Source organism: Neophocaena asiaeorientalis, unplaced genomic scaffold (genome assembly GCF_003031525.2).
Source record: "Neophocaena asiaeorientalis asiaeorientalis breed wild unplaced genomic scaffold, Neophocaena_asiaeorientalis_V1.1 scaffold58, whole genome shotgun sequence".
Lineage (NCBI taxonomy): Eukaryota > Metazoa > Chordata > Mammalia > Artiodactyla > Phocoenidae > Neophocaena > Neophocaena asiaeorientalis.
This window is the reverse complement of record NW_020172644.1, coordinates 591,428-611,763: the sequence shown is the minus strand read 5'-3', so window position 1 is coordinate 611,763 and position 20,336 is coordinate 591,428. Positions and strand designations below refer to the sequence as shown.

At 39.1% G+C, this 20,336-nt stretch overlaps 1 protein-coding gene across 2 annotated transcripts in view; it reads left to right on the top strand.

Moving 5' to 3' along the window:
- Positions 1-19,687: 19,687 nt before the first annotated feature.
- Positions 19,688-20,336, top strand: part of AP1AR (adaptor related protein complex 1 associated regulatory protein) — a 25,351-nt gene continuing 24,702 nt past the window's right edge. For both annotated transcript variants that reach the window (XM_024739481.1, XM_024739480.1), the window contains exon 1: positions 19,688-20,126. In XM_024739481.1, the coding sequence (XP_024595249.1) occupies positions 20,044-20,126 (83 nt within the window). In that variant the 5' untranslated portion in view covers positions 19,688-20,043. The remainder of the gene's footprint in view (positions 20,127-20,336) is intronic.

Below are 20,336 nucleotides of genomic sequence, written 5' to 3'. Positions count from 1 at the left end.
TTTTTTTTTTTTTTTTTTTTAATTAATTAATTAATGGCTGTGTTGGGTCTTCATTTTTGTGCTAGGGTTTTCTCTAGTTGTGGCAAGTGAGGGCCGCTCTTCATTGCGGTGCACGGGCCTCTCACTATCGCAGCCTCTCTTGCTGCAGAGCACAGCCTCCAGACGCGCAGGCTCAGTAATTGTGGCTCACGGGCCCAGTTGCTCTGCGGCATGTGGGATCTTCCCAGACCAGGGCTCGAACCTGTGTCCCCTTCATTGGCAGGCAGATTCTCAACCACTGCGCCACCAGGGAAGCCCAGATGGTCCTTCTTATTGGGAAGAAATGCAATCAAAAACCAACTCCAAGATAACTGAAAAATTGAATTTCTGTGCCTTAAAGCTAAGACCTGGGCCTTCAACCACAGGTGACTGATCCATTTATAACACAGCCCCTCCCTAGGGCTGAACAAGCAGAATCTAATTTCCCTTTCCCTGCCACATCTTACAGTCACCTTCATTTGTGTAAAATTCTGCTTGGTATGACCTAATGAAGTGTTCCAATTTTTATTACAGGCCTAGAATTCTGCTCTTCATTCAAACAGTAAATACATTTGCATTTGCCTGAAATACTTGAATGGATTTTTTATAAAATTTATTTTAAGAAAAATTATCAATGTCTTGTTAAAATACTTGAATTTGTAAAAGGAGAGAAAAGTCCATAACTTTGTTATTTTAATACAGCTGTTATCATTTTTTTGTGTTCTAGTCAAACTGCTTTGCAAAAGAGTGACAACAGTTGACAACTCAGGAATGTATGTATACAGTGGCAATTTTTTTCAGTAAAAGGCCAGACAGTAAATATTTCAGGCTTTGCAGGCCATACAGTCTGATGGAACTATGTGACTCTGCTTTTGTGGTACAAAAGCAACCATAGACAATACAGAAACAAGTGTGGCTCTGTTCTAATAAAACTATGAACATTAAAATCTGAATTTCATATAATTTTCATGTGTCACAAAATATTACTCTTTCTTAATTTTCTCTCAGCATTTAAAAATGTAAAATACAGTCTTGACTTGTGGGCCATACAAAAGTCAGTAGCAGGTTGGCTATCCCTGGGTCATAGATGGCTAGCCCTGTTTAAGACCTTATCTCTAGTTGTAAACCATGTCCTGAGCTCCACAGCCACAATTTCGGCTTCTTCCTGAACATTCCATCAGCACCTCAAACCAAAGCCATTTCAAACCTAACTCAGAACATACGTCTCATCTAAACTGTTTGCTTGTCTCAAATCTCCTATTTCTGTTCATGGAACACTGTCTCCCAGTCATCCAGACCTGAAGTTTAAAAATCATTCACTACCCTTGTCAAGTCCTGTCCTGTCTCAAATACGTCTCCAGTTTGCAATTCCCACACCCAGCATCTGAGTTCAGGCTTTCATTGTTTAGCCTGCATTGTTATTGTAGTACTATAATTGGTTTCCATGCTTCTAGCACTCCAATGTATCTAATACATTGTTGTCAGAATACGCTTCCTAAAGGGCTGCTCTAATTATGTCACTACGGAACACTATCTTAAAACTCTGTGTAACTCTATTGCTTGCCAAATTAAATACAAACTTTTCAACTAGCTTTCAAGACCATCCAAAACATCCCAAATATCTTTCTAGTCTTGCTTCACCCTAAACCTTTGTTCATTCATTCAACAAAAGTGAAGGAGCACCTATTAAGTACCAAGGCACTGTGCTGGATACACAAGGGGATACAATGATGAGCAAAAACCACATGACCTCTGCCTTCATAGAGTTTACAGTATAGTTGTGGAAAAAGACATGAGTCAAACAATCACTTAAAAGGTATAAGAAGAACCTGAAGCCATATTTTCAAAGTACTGAAAGAAAAGAACTTCAAATCTAGGGCTTTACATAAAACTAAACTATTATCTAAGTGTGTGGCTGAAATAATGATTCTTTCATGCACATAAGCATAAGAACATTCATCACATAAAGACCACCTTTGAAAACACTTCTAGAAGTGCTCTGGCAATAAAAAAACAAAAACAAAAACCTCTGGAGGCTGTGAGATCTACGGGAAGCGGGTCTACTTTAAACTTTGATAGGCCTGATTGTGGTGATATTTTACAGCTGTATACATATGTCAAAGCTTATAAAATTGTACTTTAAATATGTGCAGTGTATGTATGTCAATTATACCTCAATAAAACTGGCAAATATTTGGTAGGAAAAATATTTTAATGTTAATGTACAGTTTAAAGTAAAAGGAAAAAGAGAATAAAAGATACACCTAGGTTATTTTTTAAATCCATAAATAAATGTAAAAATATGACTGTGACTATAGAGAGAGCATAGATGCTCCACTCCTTTTCCCATATCTTGCCCTATTTGTCTCTTCCATCTTAGGAATGGCTGTTCCTTAGTTATAGCCATTCATAATGAACCAGTGATCTAGTAAACAAAATGTTTCTCTGAGTTCTGTGGGGTGCTTTGCAAATTAATCAAACCAAAGGAAGAGTTCATGGGAACCTTCAATATACAGCCAGTTGGTCACAAACACAGGTAACAACCTGGGCTTGCGGTTGGCATCTGGAGTAGGGAGGGATTAGAGAATACTGTGGAACTGAGCCCTCGACTTGTGGAATCTGATGCTGTCTCTGGGTAGATAAGGTAGAATTGTAGAATACCCAGCTGGTGTCAGAGCATTGCTTGTTAGAGGTGTGGGGACAAAATCTCCACCCCCATAACTTGGAATTGGGTGCTCAGAACCAAAAAGACCCCCCATTTTACAAATTAGGAAACTGAGGCACAGGAAAGCTAAGTGTCTTTCCTGAGGTCATACCACCAGTGAGTAGTAGAACTGGGATTACAAACCAAATTAATCTGGTTCAAGAGTCCATACTCTTAACTATGAAATTAGTAGATGAAGAGGGAAGAGAAAGAATTTCAAGCAGATGAAACAATACATGAAAATACCCCATGTGCTTGGGGAGTATGGGGATTCAACGTAGGCCAGTGTGGCTAGGGCAGAGAGGGGAAAGAAACATGAAGACCTCTCTGAGAGGAAGTAGAGGCCTATTATGCAAAACCTTCTAAACCAGGTTGCAGAAAGTTGTCTTTATTCTTAGAACAATGGATACCATTTAAGTCTTGTAAGTAGGAACTAATAGGAATTTTGAAGATATTATTTTGGTTTCAATGTGGAAAAGAGATTAGAGAGGGCTAGAGTAGATGTGAATAAACTCATTATTGCAGTTGTACACATGAGATATGTTGACAGTTGAACTATGATAAAAGTCAGCTTGGGGCTTCCCTGGTGGTGCAGTGGTCGAGAGTCCGCCTGCCAATGCAGGGGACATGGGTTCGTGCCCCGGTCCGGGAAGATCCCACATGATGGGCCCGTGAGCCATGGCCTCTGAGCCTGCGCGTCCGGAGCCTGTGCTCCGCAACGGGAGAGGCCACAGCAGTGAGAGGCCCGTATACCGCGAAAAAAAAAAAAAAAGTCAGCTTGAAGAAAGAAAGGCAAGCTGGAAATAAACATCTTACTGCATAACTCAGAAGTCTTTTCCTTTGTAATAATTAGAGGCAGATTGATATTGGGAGGGAATGGATCTGTTCCGAAACTCTCAAGGTGATGGTAGACATAAAACTCAAGTTCTGGTACAGTGAAGCCTGGAGGAGACTGCTAGTGTCCTGCCCACTCTAAGCAGAATTTTTAAAAATAGGCTATCTTTGGAGAAGTGCAGACAGCCTGCTCCCACAGAGAAAGTATTAGAAGAACACAGAATATAGCCCCTAGTGAATAACTATTGTTTAATGTGTGCCAAGTGAAATTTTATTATGTACTTGGTTTAAATACTTTCCATAAGAACTCATCTCCAATTTTATAATGGAAGTCAAAGGGAAAATAAACTCCTACAACATTTAACTTGGAAGAGATATTAGATATTATATAGCCACATTCTTCTCACAAATGAGGAACCTCATCTAAGCTGTGATGTTAATAATTTAATAAACAGTAAATTAACTTGAAAAGTACCTGGCACATCATGACACATATTAGCCACTTAATAAGTAATATTTATTAGTATTATGCTTAACATCACTATTTTTGATAAATATTATGTTAACGATAAGAATTCAATAGATGTTTATTCAGTGAGTTCTATGTGTCAGATGTCGGTCAAGGCTTGGAATATAAAAATAACTAAAACACAATCCTTATTTTGAACTTGAGGTGTTCACATCCTATTGATGATCAAATAAAATACGTAAAAGGCTAGATTACACCGTGGGGGGATAACTGCAACATAGTAAGTATTAAAGCATTATCTTTAAAGCTTTGTGGGAATTCAAGCCTTATTACTTACAGACCCCGTGTTCTTCCCACTCAACCATTTTGTCTATTCATATAACCCAATACACACACACATGTATACATACAAACTCAGAGGTAGGTTAAAAATAATACACTCATGTTCCAAATTAGAGAAACACCGAATTGAAAGTGAAATTGGTTTTATCATAGGGATTTTCACAGCGTGGACACTGTGAAAATCAGCATTCGAAGCTTAAAGCTTTTGTGGTTCAAAATTCAACAAAATGGCATATACCTCATAGGTTTTTCCTTTTATTTTAAGAACAATTTGGATCCCAAAGAAAAAATAACCAGATAATAGGCTATCAACCTAAACTTTATTTGGATTTTTATGTTTGACTGGGAGAATCCATGCTTATAAGGATTATTTTTGTTTAGATTAAGATCCCAGCAACCTCACACTTAGCAGAGTGTTAAATATATTAAACTTGAGAAGGTTTTCTGATACATGTAGTAGAGGACATTTCTTTTCTGTTCAGCATCCTTTCCTTTGGATTAATATGGAATCTCATCCATTCCATATTAATAGTTTCAGTCCATGCAAATCAGGTAAGACTGTCATGACTCGAACAAAACCTATTAAAATATCTCCAGATCATCAGAGATTTCATATCTGGTAACTAGAAGGGAGGGTAATGTTCTATTTTTCTGGACAAATGACTTTTAAAATGAAGTAGATTTGGAGCAACACTAGGCATCTTTCCATTTTGATATTCTCTTTCTGAGAATGAGGTCAGGCAAAGATGGATAATCTGAGTGATGGAAAGAAGTAGAGTCCTAAGGATATCATTTCAACCCTTGTATCTAGCTGTGCCTTAAAGCTCTAGCTCCTACCACTGAAATTTCCACATATGGGAACCAAAAGAATATGCTTTCCACTTAAGCTTGTATGAGTTGAGTTTCTGTTGTTTGCAACCAAATGGTCCTAACGCCTACATGCTGGTAGTACATAACATTTATTGCTATTATTATTTCACAATTATTCAGCACCAGCAATACCTCAAACAAAGTACTGTACAATATAACAGGTTTAGCATCACAATTCCTGTCATCTAGGAACTTATTTAAATTCGGTCATGACACATATATACAATGGAATATTACACAGCCATAAAAAGAAACGAAACTGGGCTTCCCTGGTAGTGCAGTGGTTGAGAGTCCACCTGCCGATGCAGGGGACACGGGCTGTTTGCAGGGCAGAAGTTGAGACACAGATGTAGAGAACAAACATATGGACACCAAGCGGGGGGAAGCCACGGGGGAAGCCGCGGGGGTGGTGGGGATGGTGGTGTGATGATTGGGATTGACATGTATACACTGATGTGTATAAAACTGATGACTAGTAAGAACCTGCTGTATAAAAAAATAAATAAAATTTAAAAAAGAAACTAATACTAAACTTTCTTTGGGTTATTTGTATGGAAATATGTTAATATAAATGTTTCAGACATTACATGAAATTCCTAAAAATCTTATAAGTTCTGGTATAATGTTATAAGTCATAATTCCAGTTATTACTTTAAAACATATATCTCAGAAATAACTAAATTTCCTTGTCAATTGCATTATTATGAACTTTCATCAAATCTTTAACCGTGGTCATTTTTAAGTCTCTTGTCATTTACAGACAGTCGTGGGTGTACTCTGATGCTTTTGCAAAAATGTTCCCATAAAAGGGTTTCATCTTCAAGGAATTCATGGAAAAGACTCTGACAAGTACAGGTTTCTGGTAACTGACTATACTGCTGAACTGAATGAGCAAGCATTTAGAACTCTAATGGAAAACTGATGAATTCATAAAAGTGCTAACAAAAGATCAAGATGAAAAAAAATTAATTACATGGGGCTGAGTGAACTGATGAGGATGATTATAATTTTTGTGACTTTCTGTTTGAATAAAAAAAATGTGATGTAAATTTACGTAAAAAGAACTTAATGTAAAACAATGCCACTCTTCTCATATATTTTTTCTTGTTTTGGAAAATATAGATATTTTCTGTTAAAAACGTGATTTATGCTGACACATAATAGGTTTATTGTTATTATAAATGAATTAATAAATATTTTTTTAAGTTTCAAAAAAAAAGACGCAGACATAGAGAATGGACTTGAGGACATGGGGAGGGGGCAGGGGAAGCTGGGACGAACTGAGAGAGTAACATTGACATATATACACTACCAAATGTAAAATAGATAGCTAGTGGGAAGCAGCCGCATAGCACAGAGAGATCAGCTCAGTGCTTTGTGACCACCTAGAGGAGTGGGATAGAGAGGGTGGGAGGGAGACGCAAGAGGGAGGGGATATGGGGGTACATATATACGTATAGCTGATTCACTTTGTTATAAAGCAGAAACTAATACAACATCGTAAAGCAATTATACTCCAATAAAGATGTAAAAACGATTTAAATAAATTAATAAGGCCATGAAAATAAGAAGGATATTCACTTGTCAGGAAAGAAGGTGAGGTAAATAGAAAAGACTGTGATACTACACTGATCTCTCTGATGTGCTTTTCCTTAGACATTGCCCTTACCCATTCAGAGGACAATCTGTAGTAATTTTACTAGATTAAAGCAAGTATGAGAAGGTAGAATAATAACCAACAAGAGGATAACTCAATTGCCATATACTCATAAAACTAGAATACAACAGCAGTAAAATAAATGCACCACAGCTCCACACATCACATTGATGAATCTCAAACACAATGTAGAGTGACAAAGCAACTTCAGAATACTATAAAATCATAAACACTTAACATACCACTAGAAATATATAAACATAGAGTAAAACTATAATGATAATTGAGGAAATGATCAAATTAATATTCAGAATAGTAGTTACTCTTGGTAAGAAAGGAGAGGGATGTGACTGGAGAGGGGCAGATAGAGGCTCTCAAAGGCATGGTTAACATTCTGTTGCTTAATCTGGGGTGAGAGCACATAGGTGTACTGGTCCCTATTGCTGCTGTAACAAATTATTGCAAACTTAGTAGCTTAAAACATTAACATTTATTATCTTTCAGTTTTGAAGTTTAGAAGTCTGAAATGGGTCTTACGGGGCATAAATCAAAGTGTTGGCAGAGCTGAGAGCTTTCTGGAGGATCTAGAAGAGAATACATTTTGGGGCTCTTCCAGTGTTTAGAGGCTGCTGCATTTCTTGATTTCTGGCCATACTGCTCCAACCTCTGCTTCTGTCATCACATGTCCTTCTCTGATTCTGACCTTCCTATCTCCCTATAATAAGAATCCTTGTGATTACATTGGGCCCACACAGATAATCCAGGATAATCTCCCCATCTCAAGATCTTTAACGTAATCACATCTGCAAAGTCCCTTTCTCCATGTAAGGTATAATATTCATATGCTCCAGGAATAGTACATGGACATCTTGTGTGTATGGTGGGGAGGAGGGCAGGGATTATTCTTTCCAACACAATGAGTGTTTGTTTTATTTCTTATGTCTTATTCATATTTTATATATATTCATAGTGGATGCTGTAGTGTACCTCTCAAAATTCTGTTCAGGCCTAAGGCACTCATGCCTTCTGGGGAAACTGGCAGCTGACAGTGCCCTCTCTAGGAACTGCCCTTAACCAAAGAGAGGCACTTCACCCGATGTTTTCCCCTTCTCCAGAAGCAGCAGATACAGGCAGATATAGGAGTATAAAGGCCTGGCCTCCAGAGCTGCCCAACAACTCCCTCTGCCCAATCTTACTTCTTTTCCTCCCCTTATAGGCACTGATCTCAAGAACATGTCACAGTAGACTCCCTGAGCATAAATCTCCCTCTCAGAGTGTGTTTCCTGATCTACAATAATATCATTTTGTAAAGATAAAATATTTCATGATCATTTAGAAAAATTTAAGGACTACTTAGGGCACTAGTAGGGAGTAAATAAATTCAGAAACAAAAACAAGATGAATTGGAGTAAAAAGAAACTGGAAGCGCTAAGTCCAATTTAAAATCCTATGGAAAAGGACACATGTACTCCAATGTTCATTGCAGCACTGTTTACAACAGCCAGGACATGGAAACAACCTAAATGTCCAAGGATAGATGAATGGATAAAGAAAATGTGGTATATATATACAATGGAATATTACTCAGCCATAAAAAGGAATGAAACTGGGTCATTTGTAGAGATGTGGATGGACCTAGAGTCTGTCATACAGAGTAAGGTAAGGCAGAAAGAGAAAAACAAATATCGCATATTAATGCATATATGTGGAATCTAGAAAAATGGTACAGATGAACCTATTTGTAGGGCAGGAATAGAGATGTAGACGTAGAGAATGGACATGGGGACACAGTGGGGGAAGGAGAGGGTGGGACGAGTTGGGAGATTAGGTTTTACATAAATACACTACCATGTGTAAAACAGATAGCTAGTGGGAACCTGCTGTATAGCACAGGGAGCTCAGCTCGGTGCTCTGTGATGACCTAGATGGGGGTGAAGGGCGGGGAGGGAAATCCAAGAGGGAGGGGATATAGGTATATGTATAGCTAATTCACTTCATTGTACAACAGAAACTAACACAACATTGTAAAGCAATTTTACTCCAATAAAAAATAATAAAATAAAAATAAATTTAAAAAATAAAATAAAATCCTATAGATATCTAGATACCTAGTAAATGCTTTGATTGAGGAATTAGCAGTAGATTTCAAAAGAATTAGATAAATCCAACATTTCAGAATAACTTTCAATATGAATTAGCAACTGAATGGTTAACACTTTTAATTTGGACTTTTGGATTTAGTCCCAACTCTGCTTCTTAACTTCTGTGAGCTGTGGTTTTCTTACTACGAAATGAGAAAATTGGCTGCTGATCTCTAGTCTAAATAGTTCTAAAAATATTTTAATCCAATCACAAAAATAGTATTTACACCAATTAAAAGATCTGAAAATGAGAACAGACATAAACCAAACAATTTGCCTTTGAAAAAAATGCTGAACCTTTTGTTCTGCTAGCTATTAGGTGCTCAACATGGTTCCTGTACTCTAAAAGAAAAAGTATGGAAAAGTCCAACCTCTCACAGAGAGTCAGTGATAATTCAAAATCTACATTTAAAAATATTTTCCTCCCTACTGACAAAAGTCTGAATAGGTCCTGACTTTCATATTTTACACTGTGTAAATTTCAAATACAACATAACTAAAGAAGATTAACTCAGTATATCTCTTTATCTACTATTTCACTTGGAATATTAATATTGAATGTGTATATTCATGCCATGACCTGTTTTGAATAATACCTTTCATGCCTATTATGTCATTAGGAATAGTATATAAAATATTCTATATTGTATATAGCTATAATCTATCCACACAAGTGAGGATTTATATGGCTAGGGAAGATACATTATATGAACTGGTAAGCATAGACAGATGTTCCCTGCAATCACTGAGCCATTTGGTTTGAAGCAAGCCCTAGTAGCATAGATCTAAACCACCATGGGCTCACAGATTGGAGAAAAATCCATTGTGGAGTAAACACTCATTTATCAGCAAGTGTGTGTAGTGCAGGACATGTGACAGACATTTCATCTGGAAATCTAGCCTTGGCCTAAAGCCCCAAAACAATTTTAGAACTCACTAGGTACTCTGAACTGAAAATAACACATCCAAAGCATAAGAACCAATGAAGAGACAAACCAACCAACCTACCTCTTAAGATTAGGAAAAGTACTGCTTTAGACTTGCTCTTTAGTTTCCCATGTCCAGTTTGATATTAGCCTCCTAGAATCATAAAGAAAAAATGGTTTTGAAGTCATATTTGGGCCTAAATCATAACTTTGCCACATTTTGGTTTTTTGAATTTGGATGATACCTAATTATTTTAGCTTCAGCTTTCTCATTTGTAAATCTAACTTCCTCATTGAGAAAGAAAAATGAAATAATTAATTTAAACTACTTTAGGATTCTAAAAGGCTATGCAACTGTGTTTCTGTTCTTGATGAAGTTGGTTTTGATGGTGAGGGGTTGACAGTGTTACCACCTTATTCATAATCAATAGAATCAAGACATTAGAAGAAAAAGAAAATGCCACAACAGCAGCATGAAAGAGGAGGCTGGTGGGGCAGGCTTTTTTTCCGTTCAATAAATGACTAACAAAGGCAATTACATTGGAAATAATATTAATATGGGATTTGTATACTAAATCAATCCACCTTCTAGGCAGCCATCCTAGTGAACCAGTGAACCTAGCCCTTCTTCCCAGATGTGCAATTCATAAAACTTATCAATCCCATAGGAAACAGTTAACCAAGCCATGTGCCCATTCTTGTATATGTCAAACAACAACAAAAAACACAAAATCACTAAATGATGGTCTCAAGATTATGTTTCTAATAACTAAAGAAAAATGCTAGCACAAGTTCAGCTCTTGTCAAGCCATTGGTTCAAAGGCATAACAGATTATAGAAAAGGAGGAGAAAAGAGGCTAACTTAGAATATTATAAATGACACTAGACTAGCTGTCAGTAACCAGAATTCAAATGCTAGCTCTTCCATGAATGAACTGTTTTACTTCGTATAAGCCACTTTGCTTGGCTGGGCTTCTGCAATTACAAATGCATTCTTTGGCTTATTTATTCAACAAATATTTCTTGATCACATACTAAGTACCAAGCACTGCTTTAGTTGCTAGTGGTTCAATAGTGAGCAAATACAGATATAGTTCCTACCCTCGTGGAGTTACTAAAACTTGTTTCACTTTGTAAATCAACTATGCCTCAATTAAAACAAAACAAAAACCTGCTTCACTGGATTATTGTGAGAATGAAACAAGTTAACATACTTAAAATATTTTGTTGTAATGTACTACAGGTAAAATCTAAATGCCTCAGTGCCCACCACTCTTTAATTTATTTAGGTTTTGAAGCATTTAGAAAAGTATAGAGAATAACATAAACCTGTATGTACCTATCCTCCAGCTCTAGTCAATCTTGCCATTTTTGCCTTTTTGTTTCTTTGCTTGCTTTAGCTCTCCTCTCCCTCTTTTTCCCAATCTTATTTCCCTTCCTTCTTCCCTACATGTAGCTACTAACCTGAATGTTGTGTTTAACATTTCTATGTAGTTTTTAAAAAATAGTTACTACATAAATTAGTACCGTACAGTAGCATTGTGTATTTTGGAATTCCATTTAAATTGTATTACACTGTACATATCGTTCACCAGTTTGCTTTCTTTCATTAAAAATTTTATTGGAGATTTTAAAAATTATTATCATAGTACTAGTTCATTCATTTTCAGTGCTATAGAGAAAGGACTGGCAAACTTTTTCCATAAAGGGCCAGATGGAAAATATTTTAGGCTTTTGGGGCCATATTGGCTTTGCAGCAACTACTCTGTGCTTTGACACAAAAGTAGACATACACGACACATAACAAATGAGGATGGCCATGTTCCAATAAAACTTTATCTACCAAAATAGGCAGCTGTGGATGGTAGTTTGCCAACCTCAGCTGCTGAGCAGTAGTTCTCAACCTTGACAGAACATTAGTGTTTCCTGGAAAGCCTTTTAAAAATACCCATGCTAGGTACTGAGACTAGATTGGTTAAATCAAATCTCTGAAGGTGGCCCCTGGCACTACTGTCTCCCCCCTCCCTTTTTCTCAAGAACTTCCAAGGTGCTATTAAAAATTTTTACAACTGATATGCTAATCTAAATTACTATAGAAATCAATATATAGATTCAAATATTAAAAATGTATTTCACCTTTGTCCTCTATACTATAGAATTATGTAAAACTGCTTGTTGGTAACATAAATTATAATGTGTATCATTCATCAAATCATTCTAGTTATTTCCAAATCATTTACTGAATTTTACAAATTGCCATTACAATCTTTTATTTTACATAGGTGTCCCTTGCTGAATGATACTCCTCTCTTAGCCGTGACTTGACATAGGAAACTATATCAAACTGTTTCAATAAACTCTGCACTAAATTGAGAGTAATCAGGCAACTTTCAGTCTCAGTACATAAAGAAGTTCTCTTAATATTGCTACCAAGCACGGGCTCGCTGCCAGACACGCATAGACGTCAATACTATTGCACCAGCCTTTGAGAAAAGAAAGAGCTTTACTGCAAGGTCGACCAGCAAGACAGGAGGCAGGGCTCAACTTTTTTGAATTATGGAGGGCAGGCTGGTATGCACAACTGCTGGCGGGGCAAGTTTCCATTGAAGAGCTTTACACTTGGCCATAGATGGTAAGGTATGTAATGGTGGGTTTCAGCATCGGAAATGGACCCCTTGTTTCTGAAAGGGTTCCAGTGTTCAGGTTCCAAGGGGAGGAGATGTAGGTTCTGAGTGTTATTTGAGGGGGGCTTTCCTTCTCTGCACATGTCCAGGTTACCTGACTTGCAGTTTTGGCTCTGCTGTATCTGCAGGACAACTAAACATCCTTTTTATCAACAGAGAAGGACCAGTTTGAGCTGGTCCTGTGGTTATAATATTAATAATTTTAATTGTTAAGATATTGACCTATAATTTTTTTTCCAATTCTCATATTACTGTCTAAGATTTTTACATAGTTATTAACTCTATTATCTCTTACAGGATTATCATACTTAATTCGGTTAAACCTAATCCTACAATCCAGAAGAAAAGAAGCACAACATTGCAATGATTATGACTGGCTCTCTGTCTAGGCTTCCTGGGTTCAAATACCAACTCTTCAACTTATGTTTTGAATATCTTGTTTATGTTTTAGTATTGCCATTTGTAAAATGAGAGTGATAGTGATAATTCTATGACCCAAATGTGATTCTATGACCCAAATGTGTTAATATATGTTTATAGTGATGCCTGACACAGAGCAAGCAGTATATAATTTAGTTCTCATTTTTACTATAAAAACAAATGTTGTGTGCCTGTGATGGAGGGTGTAAAAATGGTTTTAACCAAGTCATCCTATTAAATAGAACTGAAAATAAACAGGATAATAAAAAGGGCATCCTCTGGCTCCAAACCACCCATGTAGGTCTGCTTATCCTCTGTGGCCTTGTGTCTGCCATGGAATGTCTCCTATGCTGGAAGAACTTGGCAGCACCTGAGCAGGGACAAAGGTGGCCTCCATTACTGCTATTAACTGATTTCTGTTTCTTCATAGCTTTCTCAAAGTCCTAAGGAGATTACAATTCCCACAAGTGACCAAATGTGAATCCAAAGGCGAGTCAGCCTGCAGCAGGTGGCCACAGCATTGGGGAGGGAGTCAGACTGGTGCTGAGCATTTGTCCCCAAGGGCTGCTCCAGTAGGACAGAAGCCCATTTTGGCCTGGAGAACATTGTATATTGGGTGTTACCACATGGGAGCCAGAGCAACCTGGCTTATAAACCTGTAGGCTGGCAGGTACCTGCACATACTTCCAGTGGTACCCACGTTGACCTCCACCACAAGGACCAGGTGATAGGCTCAGGCAAAGAATAGGCCAGTCTTTTGGGGGTTCTCTGGGACATCCAATGGCAGTGCCTGGGAAGCAGGATTTGGCAGATGGGCAGGACCCAACCAATCAAAATAGACACCAATCACAGGGCTGGAACAAGGTCCTGGAAGCCTCTCTCTGTGCCAGGAACTAACCTTTTAGTTGTTAGATTCTATAGAGGTGGGAGGGAGGGTCTCTAAGTCTACTTTTATTGACTATTTTTCTTGATTATAGTCCCACTTTTCTGCTTATTTTCATGCCCATTAAAAAAATTTACAGATATTTATGTAAAACAGCAATGAAAACAAAAATGTAATTTGTTTCATTTTGATTATTCCCAGAAAGTGTAAGCCCTTTCCTCAGTTAGGGTGAGGGTGATTATTCAGATTATTCCAAAAGTTATGCTGAAGAGAGTCAAGCCACACTTTTTTTTTTAGCTTTAATTCACCCATAATTAGCCCAACTCCCAACACATTAACTCTATGTCTTTTTTTTTTTTTTTAAGCATTTGAGTTGGGAGGAGGTTGGGTACTTTCAGATAAGTTTGGCTCATTTTTAGATTCAACTCTGGTAAGGCCCAGAACACCAAACATTGTGAGGATGTAGAGGAGTATATTTTTTGTATCTATTTTCCAGGCTTTACTCCTTATTGCTGCTTTCTTGGCAATGTTTGGGTGTAAGTGGTATGTGGAGAGGGGAGAATTGTCAAGGTGCGTAATTTATTTTCAAATTTGGAGCTTATTCCAGTTATCTATTGCTCCATCACACGTTACCCCAAATTTCGCTGTTTAAACATTTGAAACAAAGACATTTGAACGGAAATAAAACAATAAAATTTGAAATAAGATCATTTTATTATGTTCGGGGATTATGTGAATCAGGCTGGAAGTAACCTGCCTCCAGGGAGCAGGAATCTTCTAGAGGTGGCTCCAATCACACACACGCTTGTGGGTTGATCCCGACCGTTGGCTGCGAACTCAGCTTGGGATGATCCAGAACACCTCCACATGACCTTTCCTCATACCACAGCAGCTTTAGACTCCTTACATTGCAGCTGGGGTTGCAAAGTCATGCATCGCGAGAGGTCCAGCTAGAAGCTATAACACCTTTTATGACTTAGCCTCAGAATTCACATATCATTATTTTCACCATTGTCACAAACTTGACCAGATTCAAGGCAGGGACCATGAACACTACCACTCCGTGGAAGGAATGTCATTGTCACATTGTAGGAAAGATTCTGTAGAATGGAAGATACTGTTGAGGACATTTTTGGAAAACTCAGTCTACTATAGTCTTCTTCCAAATTCCTGTGCATCCCACAAACCCACATTACTGCCAAAATCTTGGTTGGTTTCTTCTCATCTCCATCTTTGACAAGCTAATTCTCCATCTGCCTGTATTTAGACCAGGTGCCTACTCCCAAGTGGGAAATTGCTGAGGCTTTCTGTTCATTTATGAATGCCTCATTTCTCTTTGAAAAGCAGTTCCTCAGGGTTTTCTTTCATTCTTCATTCCTCACTGACCTCATTGAAAAATATGATTTTAACTTTGTTGAGGTTTTTCTTGTTGTTACCATTTGTCTTTCATGTACTTCTACATCTTAAATGAAAGCAGAAATCTCTCCTTACTGTTTGATTTTAATATCTTCATTTTTCATTTCTATTAGTTGTTTTAATTAACTATTCTCTTGTATTTCCTTGCTTTCTTTTTTATGACATTAACTATTTTAAACATACTTATTTTAGAGTATCTGCTTGCTTTATTACATTTATTCTATAAAATGCATGGGATTTTTTTCCCTCTGCTATCCCTGTGTCATGCCTATGTCATGGTAGTTTGTAATATGTGATCGCAGGTTCATTTTCAGTGTGGTTTTATATCCACGGGAGTCCTGTGCAACCTAGATGGAAGTTATATCCCTCCCTCAGACCAAATATGTTTTTGCTTTGCAAGAAATCTCAAGGGCATCACTGCATCAAAACCACTTTTATGTTAATTTCTTGGCCTGGCATTTCAAAACTCTGAGGTTACTGTAAATTCCAACTCCTTAAGTAGAAAGAAGACAGACCTTGTGTTTTTTTTTTCCTAACCCAGATCACATCAATATTAAAAAGCTTCCTTTATATCTCCCACCTTTCTTTGCCCTGTTTTTTGATGCTACAACTCAATTGTGCAGACTACCTTTCTCCTTTGCGGGCAGGCTCTATGCTGGGATCTTCCAATAAGGGTGCTAGAGGGACATCGCAAGGCTGGAAGAAGCAATTCACTCTTTTTCTGCTGTTCTGTTCTCCATATGGTGGCAAGCAGATGAGCAGGAAGGAATCCTGGCAGTGATTACCACAGTGGCCACAGCCCTCTACTTCAGTGGTGAATGCCCCCTAGCCTACAGAAGTGGGTTCACTGGCAGACAGCTTTCCATCTAGCTTCTCAGTTACCACCATGATAGGCAGCATGTTTCTATGGCATCCACATTGTCTTCTCAGAGGTCTGAATGTCTAGTATGTAGGGCCTTCCTCTAAATGTCTAAATTTCTTCCCTCTTTACTTTTCCTCAGTCCCAGGCTGGTGGCAGCTCCCAGCAGTAGCTACATCTGTTAGACCTTCAAGTTTCCTTCTAGCATTAACCACTACTTACCTACCTAATGATTCCTTGTTTTAAATTTTCCCTGCTCAAATCACTAGTACACAGTTTCTGAACAGGCAAGAGAGATCTGGGACAAACTCTACCCAGTGGAAGCACTTCATATTAATCACATAACTGTTCTTATTAATCCCTCTCTTTGTGAAATGTAAATGTTGAATGAGCAAAGAAGGAAGGAAATCACTCAGTGTTCATTTTACTCAGTGGCTCATCACACACCCAAAAGTCAGAATAAACGGGTCACTGGAGATTCAGCCAAGATTTAAGTAATTTCCCCTTCTACTTTCCCTTTTATCTTTAAGCCCATCTTTGCATCCCTTTGTTCTTGGAAAATCACTTAAACGATCCATTTAGCTATTTAGTTATACACATGTAAAGTAAAAGACCACTGCAGAAATAAAGTCATTTGAGAAGTGATTTTAAGGAGCTAAACCCCTCTGTAAGATAATGCAAAGGCTGTCTGCATTGTAGGCAGAGTTGTTTCACTTGGACTTTTTTTGGAGAAATGTTTGTTTTTTAAGTATGAACTTAAGCTGTGACATGCCTGCAAAATGTCAGGACTTATTTTTATGGAAATATGCTCTTTTCAAGCCACTTTCGAGCATTCAGAAGGTAAAACGAGGTTTAGTGCACCTAAATTTTCACTTCATAATGAAGGTAAGTATGTACAAAAGAACTAGGCAATGCTGGGTTAAGTTAAACCTGGATTGGACTATTGGTCTTTTACATAGTTAAGAATTAATAACAAGACTTTAGGAATCATAATGATACTGGATTATTGTGTTATGGTGAGATTGTGGGCTCCGAAGACAAACACTCCTAGCTGGTAGGGGATGAGGTCTCCCTGTAAGTTGGTGGATATTCTAACTTTCAATCATCCTGGAAAGAGGCAGATCATGGGACAGATAAGGCCTGAGTTTGAGAACTCATTCCCACGTAGGCCACACTTGCTTAGAGCCTGATCTCAAGTAGTAATGTGGGGTATGCCTGAATGCATGCCTAAGAAGTGCAATTTTGAAAAAGCTAACTTTTTTCATGGGATGCCAAGGATGTAGCTACAAATGAAAGAATAACTTGCTGATGAAAATCTCCTTTGGTCTGTGGATAATAATAACAGCTAATACTTATATTACATTTATGGTATTACAGATAATTACAGCATAATATACAGAGTACACGATTGGAATTATATGTGTAATTATATTATTCTAAGCACTTACTTTTATATTACTAAGCATTTGATTAAATGCTTAATCATTTATACTGACAACAATCCCATAAGGTAAATTTCATTATTATCTCCATGTTGTAGTGGTCATATCTAGTATCCTGTGTAAATTTGGTAATTCAAACAATGCTCCAATGAATTAAAAGGATGCATCTACATCAATAAACTCAGTGGACGAGTGTGGCAATGAGGAGCACAGAATTCTTCCCCAGCAGGGAACCCTTAACCCCCAAAACAGCACGATGGTAGCAACCAATCTCAAAAGAACAAAAAGTGATTAATAGTCAATACAGAGGGAGTTCTGAGCGAAGAGAGGTTCCAATTTGGAAGCACATAATCCAAAAGACAGTTCAAGGTATAAACTGTATCCTGATGGACTCCAGAGCATCTATAAGAAAAACTCTTGCTTTGACTTCAGGATAAACTACGAGAGAGAAAGGAACTTTGAAAGGGATGGGGAAGACAGAGAAAGGTCCTATTACCTGGAAGGTGGGCACATGGGGTCTCTCTAGAAGGCTGACATTAAGTGCCCATCATTGTAAATAATCTATTTGTGTCTCTTACTGGTTAACTTAATATTCTGCCTGGGCAACTGCCATATAAATGAATTCTTCAGCTGTGATACACTTGTCTATTGTCTTTACTGATTTCATACCCATGCCCAAACGTAGGGTTGAGAAAGTGATACTGTATCCATTCAGTATAATTTCCTGCAGATTCATTTAAAGTGTGTGTATCAATAATATGTTCTTTTTTGTTGCTGACTAGTATTCCATAGAATGGAAATTCCATTGGAATAGAAATTCCAACTGGAATAGAAATTCCAGTTGCTTTAAACATGTAGAGTTAAATTTTAAAGACTATTCACAAATATATTTGCTTGATTTCAGGGGCTGAAACGGAAAAAGAAAATACAGTCACTATTCAGGAAGTCATTCCGCCAACATTCACTGATGGCAGACTCTTGGGCCAAATATATCCCTATACACTTGATTACGAAAAAAAACTAAGACCAAAATAAAATCAAAATTAGTGAAGTAGCAGGGCTAAGGTTGAAACCCACGTCGGAATAGAATTCAGGAAGCAAGAAAATGAGGTCAAAGAATATGTTATCATTAATAACAATTTTCTAAAATGTAAAAATATTCCTAAAAATTGGCATGTCTGGTTAGTTAGTAATTAAAACATCCTATCCACTAGACCAGGCGTTTACTAAGCCATGACTTACACCCGATTTTAAGGCCAACCACAGAAAAAAACCTAGTTTTAAAGGAGCACTTGAGGAGGGTGCCGCAAACCAAGTCGCATCAGAGTAGCTGTCTCTTCCCACCTACTACTGTTCTGGGAAGCACGCTTGGACTGGCAAGGCTGGTGTCCCTGAAAAACCTTAGCCCTCTAACATATTTCCTCTGGACCCCAACCGCTCCTCCGAAATTATCTGACGGTTCGATTCTAAACAGAACAAATATGGCCAGTAGGGCACTGTTTATAAACTTTCCTACAATGTTGACAGTATGGAGACTGAAACGCAAATTAGAGACGAGAGAGAAAAAATTCTTAGTGCTTCAAAACAACCACAGTCAGTTCCCTGACTCTATTTGCCACTTATGGTGTAATATAAACAAAACCTAAGCACACACCTCACAGAGAAGTGCCCCCTTCACACCTGATGACTCCTGGCCCGGGGCTCTAGGTAAGCCGCTCACAAGGCTTTGGTACAAAGTTCGAAAACTGAGCCTTGATAGTGTGACACCGGAGACGCTCGGGACCCAGAGGCGGGAAACTGCAAGGAAAAAAGATTTCCTAGTCAGGTCAAGATCCAACAAAACAAACACCCACACCCACGAATTGAGATGCGTACACAAGAGTTGGCGGAAGTGACGTAACCCAGTCGCCGGAGGAGGCGGGGCAGCCGAGGGAACGACCTATTGGGGCCCGGGAAAGCCTGGGGGTGTGGCGGAGACGGTTGCTCCGCGCCGTCCTGGGCGCGCCGGAGGGCGGGGCCTGGGCGCGCGACTTGCGGAGACTGGCCTCTTTCGGCGCCAGGAGGCGGTCACTGGATCTGAGCTTGGGGATCTGAGGCGAGCGAGGGGCCATGAGGACAACGAGGGAGTCTAGAGCCCGCTGCCCGGCCCTCCTCCCTCGCACAGCGGCGACTCGGCGGCCGCTGGAGTAACCGCTGCCTTTGTTCCGAGCGCCTGTCCCTCCCGTCGCCCTAGCCTCTCACTCCGCCGCGCTCCGGCCGGCCAGCCCTCGGTCCCCGAACCCCCAATCGGCTCGTGCCGCGCGGATGCGGCTGACGGGCCTGGGTTTGGGCTTTGAGCTGGAGGAGGAGGAGAAGCGGCGGCACCTGGGCGGCATGCAATGGGGAACTGCTGCTGGACGCAGTGCCTCGGACTCCTCCGCAAGGAAGCTGGGCGGCTGCAGCGAGTAGGCGGAGGCGGAGGGTAAGCCCCCGCGGGGAGGGGCCCGGCGCTCGCTGGCTCCTCCTATTCGGCCCCTGGCGGGGAACCCCTTTCACTTCCCCAATGGCTTAGAGGAGGCTGGGAGCCCCGGTACCCTCACAGGTGAACAGGCGTCGAGCGGGTTGTCGTAGTGGAGGCCCTGGGAAAGAGGTAGAGAAGGGGGCGGGGTGCCGCTCTTGCCGCCTCCGAGCG